Here is an 18,819-nt window from a genome sequence, read left to right on the forward strand (position 1 = left end):
TGGGTGATGGCAGCCTCTGATGAGAATAAACTAAAAAAATTATGCATTCTATAAAGGCAAAAGCCAGGAAATCTGGCTGCTGTTTAAAAAAAAATTACAAAGTATATGAATAACATACAGCTTTACTATCTAAATACCACCAGAGGGCTTCTATGGTGGTGCAGTGGTTGGGAATCCACCTGCCAACGCAGGGGACGCGGGTTCGAGCCCTGGTCCGGGAAGATCCCACATGCCGCGGAGTAACTAAGCCCGTGCGCCACAACTACTGAGCCTGTGCTCTAGAGCCTGCCAGCCACAAGTACTGAAGCCCGCGCACCTAGAGCCCGTGCTCCGCAACAAGAGAGGCCACTGCAGTGAGAGGCCTGCCTGCGCACAGCAGCGAGGAGGAGCCCCCGCTCACCACAAATGGAGGAAGCCCGTGCGCAGCAACAAAGACCCAACACAGCCAAAAATAAATAAATAAAATAAATAAATTTAAAAATAAGTAAATAAACAAATGCCACCAGAACCAAAAGGTATTCCCCGTGGTGAAAAGGAGAGTGCATTAGGTAAAGAAAAAGAATAAGCTGTTTTAATACGACTCATGATGAGACGACTTGGCTCTCAGGTGAGTTAAATCAAGTCCACTATTTTATAAGCACAGTCGTTAAGAAAGTAACAACCTGCTCCTCTTGGAAATCCTATTATGTGGAGTTCCTCTAAACCACAGAATACAGAAAGTAATTTGAATGGCTATGAATTTTCTCAATTCCCCCAATACATAAGCGAGAAATTCATTCATTCCATAAACAGACGGCTTAAGGTGTTAGAGCTTAATTCTCTCGGAAATGGTTAAGAAAAGACAAAGTTTAGATAAATTTGTAAGTAATTAACGGAGATGGATATTTATGGTATATCCTTAACTGTTTAAGATCAACATCTTAGAAAATAACTACTTTGACCTTTTAGAAATCATCACTTGTTAATTCAGTCAGAAACAAACCATCAGGACCATGGATCACCTTCCCCAAGACGATTCCATGTCTATTACCAACGCAAAGACCCTATCTACATGATTACTTAACAACCAGCTGATTTAATAATAATACAACATGAGTTTATTTAAGCACCTTAAGCTTACAAAAGCACTTTAGTATGTATTTTCACTCTTAATGATCTTGATACTCTGGTGAAAGCATCATGACAAGTGGATTCTGCTCGTTTTACACAGGGTAGGGAAGCTAAAACACACATTTAAGATCACAAGAGCCAGGAAATGATGGGCCAGGAACAGAACCTGTCTCAGACTCTTAGATAAGTACTCTTCCTGGTTTACCCAGCTGGCTGTCTCAGCTTCTATGAACTAACAAACCCAACTCAATGTTTAAAAGCACTCCAGTTAGCTGACACTCTTAAGTAGTCATTATAGTGATTTTTCATTTTTTAACTGGTTATGGTAATATGTGGCAGAGTCTAAGAGAGGTAATACTCTTTTGCAAGTTGAAATGCTCAGATATAGTTCTCTTCATAAAGAAAATACAGCAAGTTAGATGTAATTAGGATGCTGACAGCTCAGCTTAGTATGGACAAGTAAGTAACATGCTTAGCAAGCAGAGCATGCAAACAAATTGCAGATGAACATAAAATAAACCTATAACCTGTGCTGACACATCTGGACAGGTCAAACACACCCAACTGTGCCAGCCAGGACAATGAAGTACCTCTAGTTTTCTTGAGGTCCAGGGAAATTTCCTTAATGGTGAATTCAGTGTGAAATGGAGCAATTTGTTCACGAAGAATCAAAAGGTGCTTTATTAAGAAAAGTTGTCCATCAATCTGAGTCTAAATTGAGAGACAGAAAAATGGATATTATCACAGATTAAATAAAAATAGGAGCACATAAAACACATGTTATTAATCAACATTACTCTATCTAGGTCTACGGCCCTTAGCCTAACTATATGGTACCACTACTCCTTTGTTGTGCAATGAACTCTTCCCATATTTCCATGTTAGAATTATCTGGAAAAATCTTGCTTCAAAGTCTTACTAACTCTATCACCTGTTCTATTTAGTAAACTCAAGAAAGTAAATCAGACAAGAGGTTGTAAAGCAACACATTTAGAAAGCGAAGTCAAATCTATTCCAAGCTGGTGCAGAAACAGAGGAAACCATGTGGTCCAATATCAGCACAGAGCAGGAATTACGAGTCCTAAGTATGAGCACAACTCTGACCCCTCAGGCTTCCTAGTTCCTCTCAGGAACCTGGCTTTCACTATTTGGTCCAAGCGGTTTCAATATACAGAGTATCAGAAATACTCATATTTATATAAAAGTACAAAAGGAGCCTCCACATGTAAAATGATTGGGGGTTACCATTTTGGATTTTCCTGCCAGCAACAGAGCACTGACTACCTACACCCCCGAGAGTCCCTGCATTTCCTTTTACCCTCTCAGGACTCACCCACAAGAGTCTTGTGATTCAAGCTTAGTTCTCAAGCTCTGACCCAGTCCCCAAATAGTGAGTAATCATAGCCCTCATTTCAGAAAAGAGTCTGTATATTAAGAAGAGCTAGGCTATGTTTGCTCCTTCTTGCTGCTACTCAAGACAGAATCTTACTTTGAAAATATTTTTAATGAAATTATACTGCATTAGGAAATGAATAAAGTTGTCCTTCAGTAAGCAATACAGGCATACCTCAGAGACATTACGGGTTTGCTTCCAGACCACCGCAATAAAGTAATTATCACAACAAAGCTAGTCACATGAATTTTTTTGGTTTCTCAGTGCATATAAAAGTTACATTTAGGGCTTCCCTGGTGGCGCAGTGGTTAAGAATCCACCTGCCAATGCAGGGGACATGGGTTTGAGCCCTGGTCCGGGGAGATCCCACGTGCCGCGGAGCAACTAAGCCCGTGAGCCACAACTACTAAGCCTGTGCTCTAGAGCCCGCGAGCCACAACTACTAAGCCTGTGCTCTAGAGCCCGCGAGCCACAACTACTGAGCCCGCATGCCTAGAGCCTGTGCTCTGCAACAAGAGAAGCCACTGCAATGAGAAGCCCGCACACCACAACTAACAGTAGTCCCTGCTCACCACAACTAAAGCCCACGTGCAGCAACGAACACCCAATGCAGCCAAAAATAAATAAATAAATTTATTTTTTTTTAAAGTTACATTTACACCATACTGTAGTCTATTATGTGTGCAATAGCATTATGTCTAAAAAAACAATGTACATACTTTAATTTTAAAATATTTTATTGCTAAAAATGCTAGCCATCTTTAGCAATAAAGTATTTTTAAATAACCATCGTCTGAGCCTTCAACAAGTCGTAATCTTTTTGCAATAGTAACATCAAAGACCACAGATCACCATAATATAATAATGAAAGTCTGAAATATTGAGAGAATTAACTAAATTTGATACAGACACACTAAATAAGCAGATGCTGTTGGAAAAATGGTGCCAGTAGACTTGTGCAATGCAGGGTTGCCACAAACCTTCAATTTGTAAAGAACAAAAACAAAAAACCCCACAGTATCTGTGAAGTGCAATGAAGCGAAGCACAGTGAGATGAGGTGAGCCTGTATAAACTTTAAAGAGGTCATTAAAGTGACTCCTCTCTGTCCTCTCTCTTCGCCTCCCTCCCTCCTAAAAAAACACATAATCAACATATAAGTACGATTTATTTGATGGAAACTCACTTTGTACTCTGGAACACAGAACATTAGGTAAGTAGGAAATGCTACACATTTTGAATGCTTGCTCTATTTTCAAATGAACTAACAGCTCCGATGGAGAAAATGATATAATATAGATTGAATCTACTGAAGCTGTTGTGATCCAGCTTTGTGTTAGTTTACTAATATACAAGGTACTCAATTTAATATGCAAGAAGAATTTCTTGCCTTAAGAAATTCTCTAAGACATTAAGCCATTTTCATTGATCACTTTTTTAAAAGTTGAAAGGCAAAAAGCATATGAACTCAATCATGAAAATAAATTAGCTAATTCTTACTAAATTGAGGGCTTCCTCATACATACTTAAGCACCTTAAAATATGAAGGAAACCGAGTTAATAAAAGAGCCTTATAGGCAATGAGGGCAAAAGACTGAATAATCAAAAGGCTTTTCATTCCCCCCTTTAAAAAGAGGACAGTGGTACAAGAGGACATAAGCATATGAACTTTTTTTTTCAATTAGGTCATTTTTTCCTTTGATAATCTAAGAAATACATACTCATTGTACAAAATGTGGAAAGTAAAGAAAGTATAAAGAAAAGAAAGAAAAAATCATCTATAGTCACCCAAAAGTTTTCACCACTACTTTTTTTTAACACATATGTTCATTATATAAAGTCATAGTGTATATCTGATTTGTATCCTGTGCTTTTTTTTGCCTTAACATATTTAAGTTAAATTTTATTATTTCATTTTTTAAAATTTAATGTCTGTGTAATATTCCACTATATGGAATATACCACAATTTACTTAACCATTTCCCTAATATTAGACGAATGTTTCCTAATTCTACCTACCATACCATAAAACAATGTGAGAGCTCAAACTTGGAAATACTTGTTAAACTTCAACCTGCCTGTCTATAACTTAACTTTCCATTCTCTTCTAGTCTGTCTGTCAAAATTTCATTTCAACTCTCGATTTCATGAATGGGAACATAGGGTGGTCACAAAGACAGAGCTTTTCTAAGGTCCCAAATTCTTTTATGAGGAGATTTCTGTTTTTTGGTTTTAATTTATCAAAAGTCTTGAAGTTAGAAACCAAGTTTATAAACCTGGAAGTCCAGAAAGGTTCACAGCAGCTATGAAATTCTGGCTGGACACACCCCGGACAGGTTCCTCCCTGTAGGTGGCAACAGGTATTCTAAGTGGAGAGCAAGGCAGAGCAGCACCCTGAACCATACTTTCTGAAAAAAGTCTCAGGGGCGGTGGGAGAAGCACATGTCAACAGCCTTCAGCCCCAGATCCCTTCTTCTTGATTAAAAACTCTAAGTTACAAAATCATGGCAACTACTTCTAGTCACATAACCCACGGGCCACAACTGCCTGTCTTCCAAACTGACTGGCTGATTTCCTCCAAGTGAGGCCATTCAACTGTTTAAAATGTCATCGCAGGGATGATTATAAATTGCTACATTTCCCTGAAAACACTGTTTTGGTATTCCGAGGAAACAGCAGTCCAGTCAGTACCTCCCAGTTGCTAAGGCTAGAACAAGAAACCTTCATCCTATAGAATTTATAACCTAAGTATCACTTCTGGTACTTAGGCAAAGCTGGCACTCTCATATAGAGCAGTCTTTATTGAGCACTAAAATTAGCTTCTCTCAAAGGGCCTCAAAATTAAATCATATTAAACAAATCCTACTGCCAAAATGGCTTTAAATTTCTGTGCCTCTAAATTAATGCTGCATCCCACAATATTACTATAGGCGATAAGATTTCATCTAACACTCCATCAAACCTTCTTTTTGCTGATAGACTCTGATGCTCCAAGTAACGACTGAATGCAGGCCGACAAGGCTTCCTGTGATAATCCTTGGAATACTGCCCTCTGGTGAAATAAAAGAGAAACATCACCTTGCAACACTTCAAAAACAGAAAGAAGGAAAATCGTAGGCTGTGAGTACAGCTTGCTTGCCCTCATCTGGTAGATTAATTTATTACTACCAGTATTCCTCCTGGAGTTTCCTATTCCCATGCAACCTTTCTAAGACCAGCACATAATTTCCTAATTTGCATCTCCCAAAACACTCATGTGACCATTCAACAGTATTTCCTGAGCACCTATTTCATGCAGCTCTGTGCTAGATGCTGGAAGTACAGTGGTAGGTTCACAAGGCAGATGTGATTCTGACCTCATGGAGCCCTCACTCAAGCATGATCTCATGTTACAGGCTGTTTTTTAAATACATAAAACCAACTTTATAACAAGGCCTCAGTAGGAATTCCCTGGCAGTCCAGTGGTTAGGACGCTTGAGCTTCCACTCCCTGGTCAGGGAACTAAGATCCTGCATGCCATGCAGCAGGGCCAAAAAAAAAAAAGAAGCCTCAGTAAATCCACTTCTAAAAATGTACCCCAAGTAAAATCAGTACTGTATTCTAAGATTCATGCACATGGCTCTTCATCACAATATTATTTAAAACAGCAAAAAAACCTGGAAATGACTTAAATGTTCAATGATAGGGGGCTGACAAAATACTAGTAAATCTAAATTATGGAACACTGTGCATGAAATCAAAGAATGCTAAATAGGAGGTGGTGAAATTCTTATAAAACATAATTAAGTAAAAACAAAATCAGGTTACAAGATAGAATGTGAAGCATGATTAATTTAATTCTGCCATTTCTATATCTTCCTAGAGGTGTGGGATGTTGGTCTGAGCAGGGACTCCTGTCAGTTCCCTTGGAACTGATGGATGGGTAGGAGCAAAACTTTTATTATTAGGCCCCGTTCTGGGCTCTGGGCTCATACCTGATGCTTTATTCTCTTTTTGTACTGCTTCCCTAACTTCTGTTTCTCATGGAGCTACTGTATAGTAAGAAGAGATGAGGGCTCCCTCTTGCTGGGAGGACCGAATGTGTGCAGCTTAGGTTGAGGCCCTCTCTTTCCCCTGCTCAGTCTGAATGGGGTCTTCATTGGATTTGTCTCTCCTCACCTTTGACTGGTAAGCTAGAGAGGGAGACGATTTGGATGTAAGCTAGGTGAAAACGTAATGGGCAGGCCTAGGGCAGAAAATAAGAACAGGCAGAGTAACGTCCTTGGGCCTACCTACTGTTTGGCTAAAATTCCTGTTAAGCACCTAAGAGACTTCACCAGGGCCTGTGATGACAATGGGTTCTACGTGGAATGTGGCTCTGCATTATTTCCCGTGGGATCCTGGCTCCACTGTAGGAAGTTTCTGAATCCCAACCTAACATCATCATTCAATACACCTCGTGGGGGGACCTGGGGAAGAAAAATGGCCAATGTCCAAACCCGCCTTGGGAAGAGATCTCAGCAGCTGGGCATCTAACTTAACTCTGCAGAGGTGATCTGGCCTCACCCCTGAAAGTCCCAGAACTGAGCAAAAGGCACTTTCTGGTTGAATTTCAAAATCTCCAAGCACGAGCTCCAGTAACGATGCAGTTTAAAATAGACACCAAGTCGTGAGCACTCCCACGAACCAATGAGTCAACTGCTCAGGCCCGAGGACTCGGGGGCACAGAGCACCTCAGAGTGGGAGGAGATACACACGTACCCTTCTGAACCATATTCTGAAGAAACACTGGCATCTGGACAATTAATTACATGACCATTATATTTAATCACTTCTCTCTTTATATGCTGTTTCAGTTGTAACTATCAAATTAATTTTTTAAAAGTGAATTAGGGAATTCTCTGGCAGTCCAGTGGTTAGGACTCCACGCTCTCACTGCTGTGGCCTGGGTTCAATCCCTGGTCGGGGAACTAGGATCCCACAAGCCGTGTGGCATGGTGCAAAGAAACCCCAAACCTGGGCTTCCCTGGTGGCGCAGTGGTTGAGAGTCCGCCTGCCGATGCAGGGGACACGGGTTCGTGCCCCGGTCCGGGAGGATCCCACATGCCGCGGAGCGGCTGGGGCCGTGAGCCATGGCCGCTGGGCCTGTGCATCTGGAGCCTGTGCCCCGCAACGGGAGAGGCCACAACAGTGAGAGGCCCGCGTACCGGAAAAACAAAACAAAACAAAACCAAAAAAACCCAAAACCCCGAAAAACAAAACAAAACAAAACAAACAAATAAAAGTGAATTAAAATCACTGATTTTTATAAACTATTTGGGGTTTAACACTGACAATAAATAAATGTAGACAAATCTGATCATTCAGGGATTGATATTCATATCATTAAACTGGAATGCTTAAAATAAATGTTACCTAAAATAAATGCACAGTATAAGTTGGGGCTAAAAAAACTAAAAGGGTACTGCTAATTTCAGCAAATAATTAAAATTAGTCCAGGGTTAGAAACACATAATCTGACAACTACTTGTTAAGGAAGCTGATTTAAATTGAGTGCAAAACTAAATTAAAGTAGTTGCATTTAGTACTAAATGTATATTATATCTATGTGACATTGGACATAAGCTTTCTGCATCTCTTTTTCTTCATCTATAAACTAAGACAGATGAATTAATCAGTAGTTTTAAATGTATTTGTAACCACAGACGCCTATAAGAAACAATAAAAGCTATAGGTCTTTTCCTCAGAAAGACACAAATACAAACATACAGACAAAATTTTACACACAACTTCAAGGTGTTCACAGACTACCCAAAGCCCATTAGAGCAGCGGTCCCCAACCTTTTTGGCACCAGGGACTGGTTTCGTGGAAGACACTTTTTCCACGGATGGGATCGGGGGTTGGTGGCTCCGGCGGTAATGGGAGCGATGGGGAGCCGCAGATGAGGCTTCCCTCGCTGGCCCGCTCGCCTCCTGCTGTGCGGCCCCGTTTCTAACAGGCCGCGGACCAGGACCAGTCCCCGTCCATGGCCCGGGGGTTGGGGACCCCTGCATCACAGGATTCTGAGGGTCTACAGAATGCTCAGGTTAAGAATCTCTAAATTAGACTGATCTTAAAGTTATCTCTGTATCTAAAAATCTTATTATTCTCATCTAATACCGAACAAAATATATTATATCAAGATCTTAAAATTTAAATTAAACAAATATTTTAAGTGAAAGAGCAAGCAATTTACAGTAAAGATACAAGAATTTACACACGTACATCTATACATCTGTACAATTTGGAGAGACAGACGAGAGTTCGTCGAACTGTAGGATACCACATTCCATGAAGATCTGCTGGAGAAATTGTGGTCTGCGCCCTAGGACTGAGAGATTCGGTTGAACCTAAAATCCCAAATGGAGAAGAAGACATTTCACACGCGGAGGTCTGTCTTATTTGCATAGCAATTATAAACTGTTAGTTCTCACTAGCTATCAATGGCTGGAGGTATCCATTTTCTCTAGCCTCGCCTTTAATCGAGAATGCCAAAGGAAACCTAAATCAGCGACAGGTGAGATTTAACACACCGAGAACACGTGTGACTACACACATATGTATACTCCAGCCTCACACACTCAGCCCAAGTTGCTTTCTCCAAACTGTGATCAGTCATCTTCATGGACTACATGAGCAGTATACACATCCTGCAGAATACCATGCAGCCGATAAAAAGGAGACGGATCTAGATGTCGTCACGTGGAAACAAGCGTGAGGTGGGCGAGTGACAAGAAAACAAAGCGTGTTAAGCAGGAAGATTAATAATCAAAGCTGGTCTGCCTGACAGCCTGCCTTCCATGTGCTGAACTCCATCACTTATAGGCCTACTTAGTACATCTAATTCCCAAGTGACCAGAGCAGAGTGTCCACCCCCCACGCACCCCACCCAAAAGGCAGCACCAGCAAGCGTGAGGAGGAGCGTGTGGGGAACGTGCCTGAGCAGAGACACGCACCATCACTCTGGTGGAGGGACCAGAGTTCACACGAGCCAGGAAAGCGCAGTTGGGACCATACTTTAGGACAAGAGGGGATACTGAAATATGGACTGGGTATTAGAGCACATCAGGAAACATTACTAAATTTTTTAGTGCAATAATGGTTTATGGTTATGTGAAAGATGCCCTTTTTTTTTTTTTTTTTTGGAGAGGTGCTGAAATACTCAAAGGTAAAGTGGCAGTGATGTCAATAACTTACTTTAAAATGATTAACAAAAATATATACATAATACGATAAAATGTTAAGTATTGAATCCGGGTGGTGGGCACAGGTGTTCATTGCATCATTCTGTTTATTTGAAATTTTTTTAATAATAAAAAAAGAAAAGTAAAGCCAAGCAAAACAGAATTCCTTTTTTAAAAAAAAAAAGAGCTAGGGCTTCCCGGGTGGCGCAGCGGTTGAGAGTCCGCCCGCCGATGCAGGAGACGCGGGTTCGTGCCCCGGTCCGGGAGGATCCCACGTGCCGCGGAGCGGCTGGGCCCGTGAGCCGTGGCCGCTGCGCCTGCGCGTCCGGAGCCTGCGCGTCCGGAGCCTGTGCTCCGCAACGGGAGAGGCCACAACAGTGAGAGGCCCGCGTACCGCAAAAAAAAAAAAAAAAAAAAAAAAAAAAAAGAGCTAGAGGGAATTCCCCTGGCAGTCCAGGGGTTAGGAATCTGTGCTTCCACTGCAGGGGGCCCAGGTTTGATCCCTGGTGGGGGGAACCAAGACCACACAAGCCATGCGGCGTGGCCAAAAATTCTAAAAATTTTAAAAGAGCTAGATGTGCATAAGCTCAGAAGGAGAACTGGGGCTTGCGGAATGGATTTATACAGGAAAGGGCAGAGGGCAATGTTGAGGGCTGGTGCTTTCACTTCACAGTTCTGTAAGCTTAGTTGTTTTTCAAAAGCATGTAATACTTGTAGAATTTTTAAAAGCTCTTCCATAAGGCCTTACCTTAAACTAAGATACCTACGTTATAAAAAATTTCTTAAGGAAAAAGAATAAACTGGACAAATTATATCAGGGTATACTCAGGAGGTTAAGTATCCTTAGTTTCGCTAAGAATTAGGATATCTGCGGTATTCCTCCTTCAAAATAAAGAGCCAAAAAGGTACTCCCAAATTAAAGTTTAGTGAAATAAGTGTATTTACGTAGTTCAAAGCCAGAAGTCAACTTATTTGTTCATTTTTTCACTTTCCTGAGAAAAAGAGTTAATAGTTAAAATAGCTGACTGGGGAGAGTTTACTTACACAGCAAGTCGCCAAGTAAGGTGCCTACTGGCTGCCTGTTCTGAAGAGCCGAGCAAACCCGGTAGCAGGGCTTCTGCATCGGCTCCTGCCGCGGGCCCCCACCACCCTCCCTCTGTGAGCCTGCCGCTGCCCTCGCTTCTCCACGCAGAGAACAACAAGGCCCATGCGTTCTGAAGACACTCATCATCGGCCTCCTCACCCAGTGGGCCCTCCACCAACTTGGCCTGCACTACTCCCACGACATGAACATCACATCACTTAAAGGCCTCACTTCAGAGCAATCTCATTTTCTCACTTCCGACATACCCTGGAACCAGGAGAAGCGATTACACTCTTTTCTTTTTTGCTCCCCTCACCACCAGACTCAGAGCCTTGCTTCCCGTTCCAAATTCCATCTCTATTCTGAACAGCGTCAACCACCACAGGGATGACCCATATGGTTATATCCCTGCCCTTCTCAGCTCCGAAGACCTTCACTTCCACCCCTGCACCCCCTACTCCAGACACAGTTTCTTATGACTTTCTTTCAGAACTACTTTCTTATTACTTTCTACAGACCTTCTTATTACTCCAAACTATTCCATCTCTTAATCATGAAAACTCAGCATCCCGCCCTCTAACCACGATATCCTCCCATTTCCTATTTCTCACCTCTTCACTCAAATCACTCTGCCAAGCCCTCTTCCTTTGGCTTAACCACACCCTCTTCTCTTGCGTGCTTCTGACGCCTCTGGCTGTTCTTCCCCTGTCTGGCCCAGCGCACCCTCTCCCTCCATCTGCCCCTTAATGGCACCACCGGCTAAGACGCTCTCCCCAGACTCCTGTTACTGTCACTCTACTCTCTGTCCTGGCTGACCTCATACAAGTCCGAAGCATCAGCGACTCCTCGATCTTTACCTCTGAATCAGCTGCCTCTTTATAGCTCTAGAGCAGTGCTGTCCAAGAGGACTCTTCTGTGAATCATAAATGTAACACATTAAAACGCCACATTAAAAAAGGTAAAACTAGTGGAACTACTTTGAATATATTTTATTTAATCTAATAGATCAAAAATCTCATTATTTTAACATATAATCAATATAAAAATTACTAATAAGATACTTTTTATTCTTTATTTCATACTAAGCCTTTGAAATTTGTTGTGTATTTACAAACAGCACATTCAGACTAGCCACATTTCACATGCTCTACGGCTACCGTACTGGACAGCATAACTCTAGATCCATTTAATACAGGTCTCTCAGTTGTTCCACATGGACCTTACTCAATCTTCCTGAGACCCCATATCTAGCGTGTCACCAAATTCTACTGATTCAAACTTCTAACTATATCCCTCATCTATACACTTCTCTCCACCCCCCCACCCATCAACGCCCTGGTTCAAACCACCTTTACCTTTCAGATGGAAAAACACAACAACATCCTAACCAGGCTCCACAGTTCTACCAACAACACCTTAATGTAATGCCAGGCATGAGTTAAAGAATAAGCTTTACTGGGGAAAGGCACAAGGCCAGGGTTGCTAAGACAGAAGACAGAGATGTACTCTAGTCTCTCCAGTAACTCTTCAAGAGGCTAATCAGGACCAAGATGTATATTAGGACATGGCATGGGCTCTATTTCAGAGGAGGAAATTTCAGCTCCCTATGGGTCTCTCTTCCTATAGCGCAGGCATGATAAAATGGCTTTGTCAGATGGGGAATACTGAGGCTGTTTGGCAGTCTGGATTTGGGGTGTCAACTGTTACGGAGTTGACTCAGAATAAACTGATGATGCACTAAGCCTGGGGATGTGGGGGCAGCTGGGGCTCTTTAAAGCCCGTGGAGTTACAGTACCCCCGACTCCCAGTCAGTCCCACGTGGAGCTGAGTTTGCGTGTCACTCTGACAGCTGAGGGGTGAGGAGAAGGGGTGCCCTACTTCTCATCTAGCCTGTTGTCTAGATAACTCATCAGTTATCCAGGGTGACTCTTGGACAATTTTGTTCCTTGCGTAACAGGTACCCTAGTCCAAGCTATCCCATACGTTTCTGTCAATTTTTTACCCGAGTCCTAGGCACTCAATACATTTTTAAAAATGCAAATCTGATGGTACAATTAGGTAGAATTTCGAAGTCCATGAGATTATCACCTGACACCTATCACAAGCTGGCCTGTTTTGCCTGCTCTTTCCTACAGGAACGTGTACCCAAACACAGCAAACCACCTGACATCCGCAAAGCAACCATGGTCTTCCATTCCTGTGCGCCGTCCTCCACGCAACTCTCTCTTAAAACAGGCTTACTTCACCTGGCTCTCTCATACTCATCAACACTACAGCTTTCAGATTCCACACCTCTCACTGAATCAGCCCTCCTGCACTCAAAGTTCATCCCCCTTCACAATTCTGATGCCCTTTTCCCATGGTCCAGGAGTGCCCTGTGCCCACCTTTACCCTGTCACCCCTGAATTACGCCTGTGGCTTGCCAATCTCCCCCTGCTAAAGTGTGGGCTCCTCAAAGGCACAAGCTGTTTTTCTTGCCTGAGACATGACAAGTCCTCAATAAAAGTTCATTAAATGAATGAATAAAAGCTGCAAGTTAAAACATCATAACATACCAGATTTGGTTAGATTACCAGGAGGCTCTGCTTCCTCTAACTGAACATCTGAAAACAAAGCTTCTGAAGGTGGTACCTTCTTCTGCTCATCTTTTAAACTCTGTGCAATTTGCTGTATAAAGAAATCAGAAGGAACATTAAAGTGCAGTTTTCAGCTGTGTTTAGCAATATGAACACATTCTTTCTATAAGGTAAAAAAATATATACTAATTAATGGATAAACAAACTAATTAAGAGAACTATGCCAAAACAACACATGGAGGGCTTCCCTGGTGGCGCAGTGGTTGAGAGTCCGCCTGCCAATGCAGGGGACACGGGTTCGTGCCCCGGTCTGGGAAGATCCCACATGCCGCGGAGCGGCTGGGCCCGTGAGCCGTGGCCGCTGAGCCTGCACGTCCGGAGCCTGTGCTCCGCAACGGGAGAGGCCGCAACAGTGAGAGGCCCGCGTACCGCAAAAAAAAAAAAAAAAAAAGAAAACAACACATGGAGACGAAAAAGTTAAATTGGTATAGAGTGTCTCTATTCTCCTAAAGGCATACATAGCTTTTTCTGAACCACTAATTTCAGAACCATTACAAGGTATCTGCTGAAGAGAGTCCAATATACAAGGTTCAGATTAGAAGCTTAATTTTCAATTTTACATTTAGAAGCAAAGTATTCATATTAAGATTGGGTACATTCTAGATGTCAGAAATGCTTCTATCAGGGAGGTGGCAAACTCCAACTACAGGTTTTCTCTTTCTGTGAGAACAGCTGCAGTTTGTTATTTTTTAAGCAGATATTTTTAAAATTATCTTATGGACTGAGACTATTTAACTCTTTTTCACTACCTAAAGAATATATCATCAAATATACACAGGTCACTGACTACTAAGTTAGCAATGAAAATCCCACTAATTTACATTGGTTATAAAGGGGGAGATATACAGAAATGAAGGCCTAACACAGCGGTCCCCAACCTTTTGGCACCAGGGACCAGTGTTGTGGAAGACATTTTTTCCAGAGATGCGGGGGACGGTGGCTCAGGCAGTCATGCGAGCAATGGGGAGAGGCTGTAAATACAGATGAAGCTTTGCTCGCTCACCCGCCGCTCCCCTCCTGCTGTGTGGCCTGGTTCCTAACAGGCTATGGATGGGTTGGGGACCCCTGGCCTAACAGACACCCACCTACTGCCAAAAAGAATAGCCAGAGGACTGTTTAGGAGACAGGCTCTGTATCAATCAGTCAGGCCCATCCTTTCATTCTGCAAAAAAGAGAAACCAGAAAGTATCGCTAATCCCTAAATGGCACACAGATGTCACAGCCAGATCACCTTAAATCCCTGAACTTCACCAAAAGAAAAACAAAGCAAATAGATTTATTGGAAGCAGTACACTTAAAACAAGAGGTCTACACAAGAAAACACTCAGGGGACTTCCCTCGTGGCGCAGCGGTTAAGAATCCGCCTGCCAATGCAGGTGACACGGGCTCGATCCCTGGTCTGGGAAGATCTCACATGCTGCGGAGCAACTAGGCCCGTGCGCCACAACTACGGAGCCTGCGTGCCGCAACTACTGTGAAGCACGCGTGCCTAGAGCCCATGCTCTGCAACAAGAGATGCCACCACAATGAGAAGCCTGCACACAGCAATGAAGAGTAGCCCCTGCTCACCTCAACTAGAGAAAGCCTGCGTGCAGCAACGAAGACCCGAGGCAGCCAATAAATAAATAAACAAATTTTTTGAAATAATAAGAAAACACTCGGGATACTGGCCATGTGTTGACTAAATAAACATACCAAATGTATCACTCAATTAAACTGGGAAGGGGTATATAGTAAACTCAATCACCTCACATCCTATCAGACAGCACTATTAAAACAGGTATTCTATCTAGAATGTAAAAACTGATACAAAGGAGACAAGGAAAGGAGGGGAGGAAGGGGAGAGAGCACAACTCCCTAGATCAGGCTGACAAACAGACCTGTTTATACCAGTCTGCCCAAGAAGCTGGAGCTGCTGAAGGCCCCCACCAAGAAGGGGGCAGCCTCCTCCTCCACCAAGATACCCTCCTAAGGATGCAGCCCCAGCAGAGGCCATCTCCGCAGACCCCTCCTCCGTGCTCAGACCTGTGCAGGTGACCCCATAGGGAGGAGGGATATGCTCCCCAGAGCCTTGGGTTGTGCCTCAAACTTTACTGTGTGCCTGGCCCATGAGCAGGTGATCAGCAGGTCTGAAATGCACTGACTGGTTGGCTTCCCAGGGTACCAAGAACTCAGCATCGGCCAAGGCCAGGAGGATGCCTTCACCAAGTTCCTGTGTTCCCCCCTCACCCTTCCCATATCCAGTCTCCACTGGTTTAACCTGGAGCAATAAACCTGATTTTGTCATTCAAAAAAATTAATAAATAAAAAGAATTTCCAGGTTCTAATTCTGTTTAAGCACTAATACCCTATGCATTATTTTAACTCTGTACAGCACTCAGAGAAAATGAAGATACATATGTAACTGAAAGATTACTGAGATATACCTAAGTCTTCAAACCATAAACTGGACACCAGCACTGTGTAATTTTGAGGAGACAACCACCAGAGTTTTTAATGAGAAAAGGCGACACATGGTTATGTGACCATCAACTCTGGTGGCTTATATGTCATTAATCCTCTTCTATGCCACTTACCAAAAAAAAGAGAAATCACAGAAAGCACTAATTCTATTTAAAAACTGAGAAGACACACTTCCTGGAAAAGGACAGAAAACCGAATAGAATGTTATAAAATACAACTTGAAGGAAGGACAATCTAACGAATTATTTCTGTTCAGTTTTTAAAATTTTTTATTTCCTATGATTTCATGGCAAGTTTATCATGATTTTTGCATCCTGAATGAGAATTAAAAAGAAAAATCCTATTTTCACCAGTATAAAATATCCAAAAGTTGTGTGGGGTAGGGGAAAAATCAAATAATAAGACCCTACCTCCATCATTACTAACTTATCGGGATACGCTAGATCTCCAGGAGCTGGTTTATAGCCTGTGATGTCTGTCTGAATGTAGATGTGGGTTCGGTAAACAAGTCGCTCCTGCACATCTTCCAACATCTGCTTTACTCCAGCTGCAAATGCCCCCAACTGTTCAGCTGATTAAAAAAAAACAGGTCAATCACCCATTCCTTCAGATTTAAAAAATTCTTTCTTTAAACAAGCAAAAATATTACAAAGTTGTCTAGTAATAGTATAAACCACTCTTGCTTCAGGGACTGGTTGTATTCTATCTTGGTATGACTTGATGACCTTAGAAAAATTTAATAAATGTCTTCCAATTTCCTCAAATTTAAAATTGGAAAATAAATTTGCCCTTACATCTTCTTCCTGGGACTCTGTGAAATAATTTCCATTATTAATATGAATAATAATCTTATTGTTAAAGTGCTTTGTGTTTTTTAAAAGGTATCTCATATAGCTTCATACCAATCCTGAGAGATAGCTGAAGCAGCTCATTAATTAGGTTATCACCCCCATTTTACATATAGAGTCCCACAGACGTTAAATAACTTGTTAACATTCTCACAAAGAAAAATGAATAAAAATATAAAATGATGGAATTCCTCAGCGGTCCAATGGTTAGGACTCCACACTTTCACTGCCGAGGGCCCGAGTTCAATCCCTGGTTGGGGAACTAAGATCCCACAAGCTGCGCAGTGCGTCCAAATAAATAAATAAAATGAGATATGCGTTTGTATAGAATTTCTTCATTTCTAAGATGCCATCAATGTTAAGACATACCAGTGATTCAGTATCAGCTTTCCAGGGGCTGCGGAGTTGGAGGCATTACACACTCATATAAATATTTACATTAATTTTTAAAATCATCTTTAATTCACAAGCATTAAAATGGGAGAAAATATACATCTTAGAATGAACTAAATGCAATGAAATAAGAAACTCTGGAAGAGTAACAAACCTATAGTGTCTCTTAAGGAAAGTCAAAGTAAGGACAATAATTTCTGCCAGTAAAATGATTACCTGAAGGGTATTTTTTAAAGGTACCTAAGTATCACTAGGAAAATCATGTTTTTTATGACAATCAAACCAATTGTTAAAGCATGTATTAGATGAATAAAGTAGAGCTACTCCAGATAATTGCTTTTCTTTATTTGTAATTTCAAAACAGATGAATTATTACTATGTATGTATGCTAAAACAATTTCTGTTTTTTAAATTAAGACTATGCAATACAGTCAATTACTTTATGTACTCTGGTAACAGTGTACTAGAAATACCCAACCCCAAACTGATGGTCAGTTCTCTATGGATTTCAGATGCCAGAAAGAATAGTAACTATAATTATTTTATTACTAATTTTGCCCAGATTTAAAAATTCTTACCCCATTATTATTTAGTCACAGAATAAGGCGCATCTTGAATCAAAAAGAGACAAGGCATCAACCCAAGTTTTTAAAATATTGTTTATATAGGGATGGGGGGGGAGGTATTAATCTTTTTCAAATGCATTGAGCCATAGATATAACTTAAAAGACCTTTGAAATGATTTCTACTTATTTACCATTATTCTGTACATGATCTTCAAGCACCTCATTTTTAAGAATCCCACAAAGTTCCGATAACGTCTCTAAGTGAATAACGTGAATGATCAATGGCCTGAAGACATCATACAATGACACACACAATTTCTCCAAAAGTTCACTAAAATGAAAGCAGAAAATATGGTTATCAGCAGTAATCCTTTCAGTATTTCCTAATAGTTTAAAAGTCACCCTTGATTGCTTCCAGCCAAAAAAATAAATAAAAATCTACTGGAAAATAGTATGTGGGAACATTATATAATGAGAAGTGAAAGGCTGAAAGTAATTCTGTGAACTGTTTTTGCTAGAATCAATAATCAAGCTCAGAAATTAATAAGCAATCCTCAACAATTAGCTGGCCCCAGCCGAATGTCAATTTATTACAACTTCTACTTATGTTAGCAGTAATTTTGTATATGTCCTTTCAAAAACAATAAAAAATATTTCAGTAGACTTAATTTTCCTTTTATAACCTACATCACTATGAATCAAATGGTGACATTCTCCCCAGGAAAGATAGGTTCAAAACTCTGGAATACTTACAGACTTAGATAAACAAAACTCAAAATATTCTAGACATACACCAAGTATTTGACAATTTTAAACATTTGAAAAGAAAAACATTAGGCTGTCTATATTCTTCATATTGTCAACAGTACTCTTCTATATATAGTATTTCATCAAAACCGTAAGATATATTTGTCTCTTCCCCTTTACAAGAGTCATAATCTTGGAATTTTTTAACAGTCAAAATCACCAATATGAAGAACCCAAAAGTGACTGACAGTGGGTTTGAAAGACAGTTTGAGAAAAATAAGGAAAAAGATTTTAAACAGTATCTACGTTTCTAAGTGTCCTTCATTAGAATCATAGAATTTTTTAAATAGAAGGAATTATTACACTTAGTGTAGATAA

The 18,819-nt window shown here is 41.1% G+C and overlaps 1 protein-coding gene across 1 annotated transcript in view; it reads right to left on the minus strand.

Annotated features, from left to right (window-relative positions):
• COG3 (component of oligomeric golgi complex 3) overlaps positions 1 to 18,819 on the minus strand; it is a 58,168-nt gene that overhangs the window by 17,100 nt on the left and 22,249 nt on the right. The window contains exons 12-17 of the mRNA XM_059041863.2: positions 17,886 to 18,025; positions 16,298 to 16,458; positions 13,344 to 13,455; positions 8,746 to 8,870; positions 5,464 to 5,553; positions 1,701 to 1,821 (exon numbers count right to left, since the gene is read on the minus strand). Of these exons, the coding sequence (XP_058897846.1) occupies positions 1,701 to 1,821; positions 5,464 to 5,553; positions 8,746 to 8,870; positions 13,344 to 13,455; positions 16,298 to 16,458; positions 17,886 to 18,025 (749 nt within the window). The remainder of the gene's footprint in view (positions 1 to 1,700; positions 1,822 to 5,463; positions 5,554 to 8,745; positions 8,871 to 13,343; positions 13,456 to 16,297; positions 16,459 to 17,885; positions 18,026 to 18,819) is intronic.

This window comes from Kogia breviceps, chromosome 16 (assembly GCF_026419965.1).
Source record: "Kogia breviceps isolate mKogBre1 chromosome 16, mKogBre1 haplotype 1, whole genome shotgun sequence".
NCBI lineage: Eukaryota > Metazoa > Chordata > Mammalia > Artiodactyla > Physeteridae > Kogia > Kogia breviceps.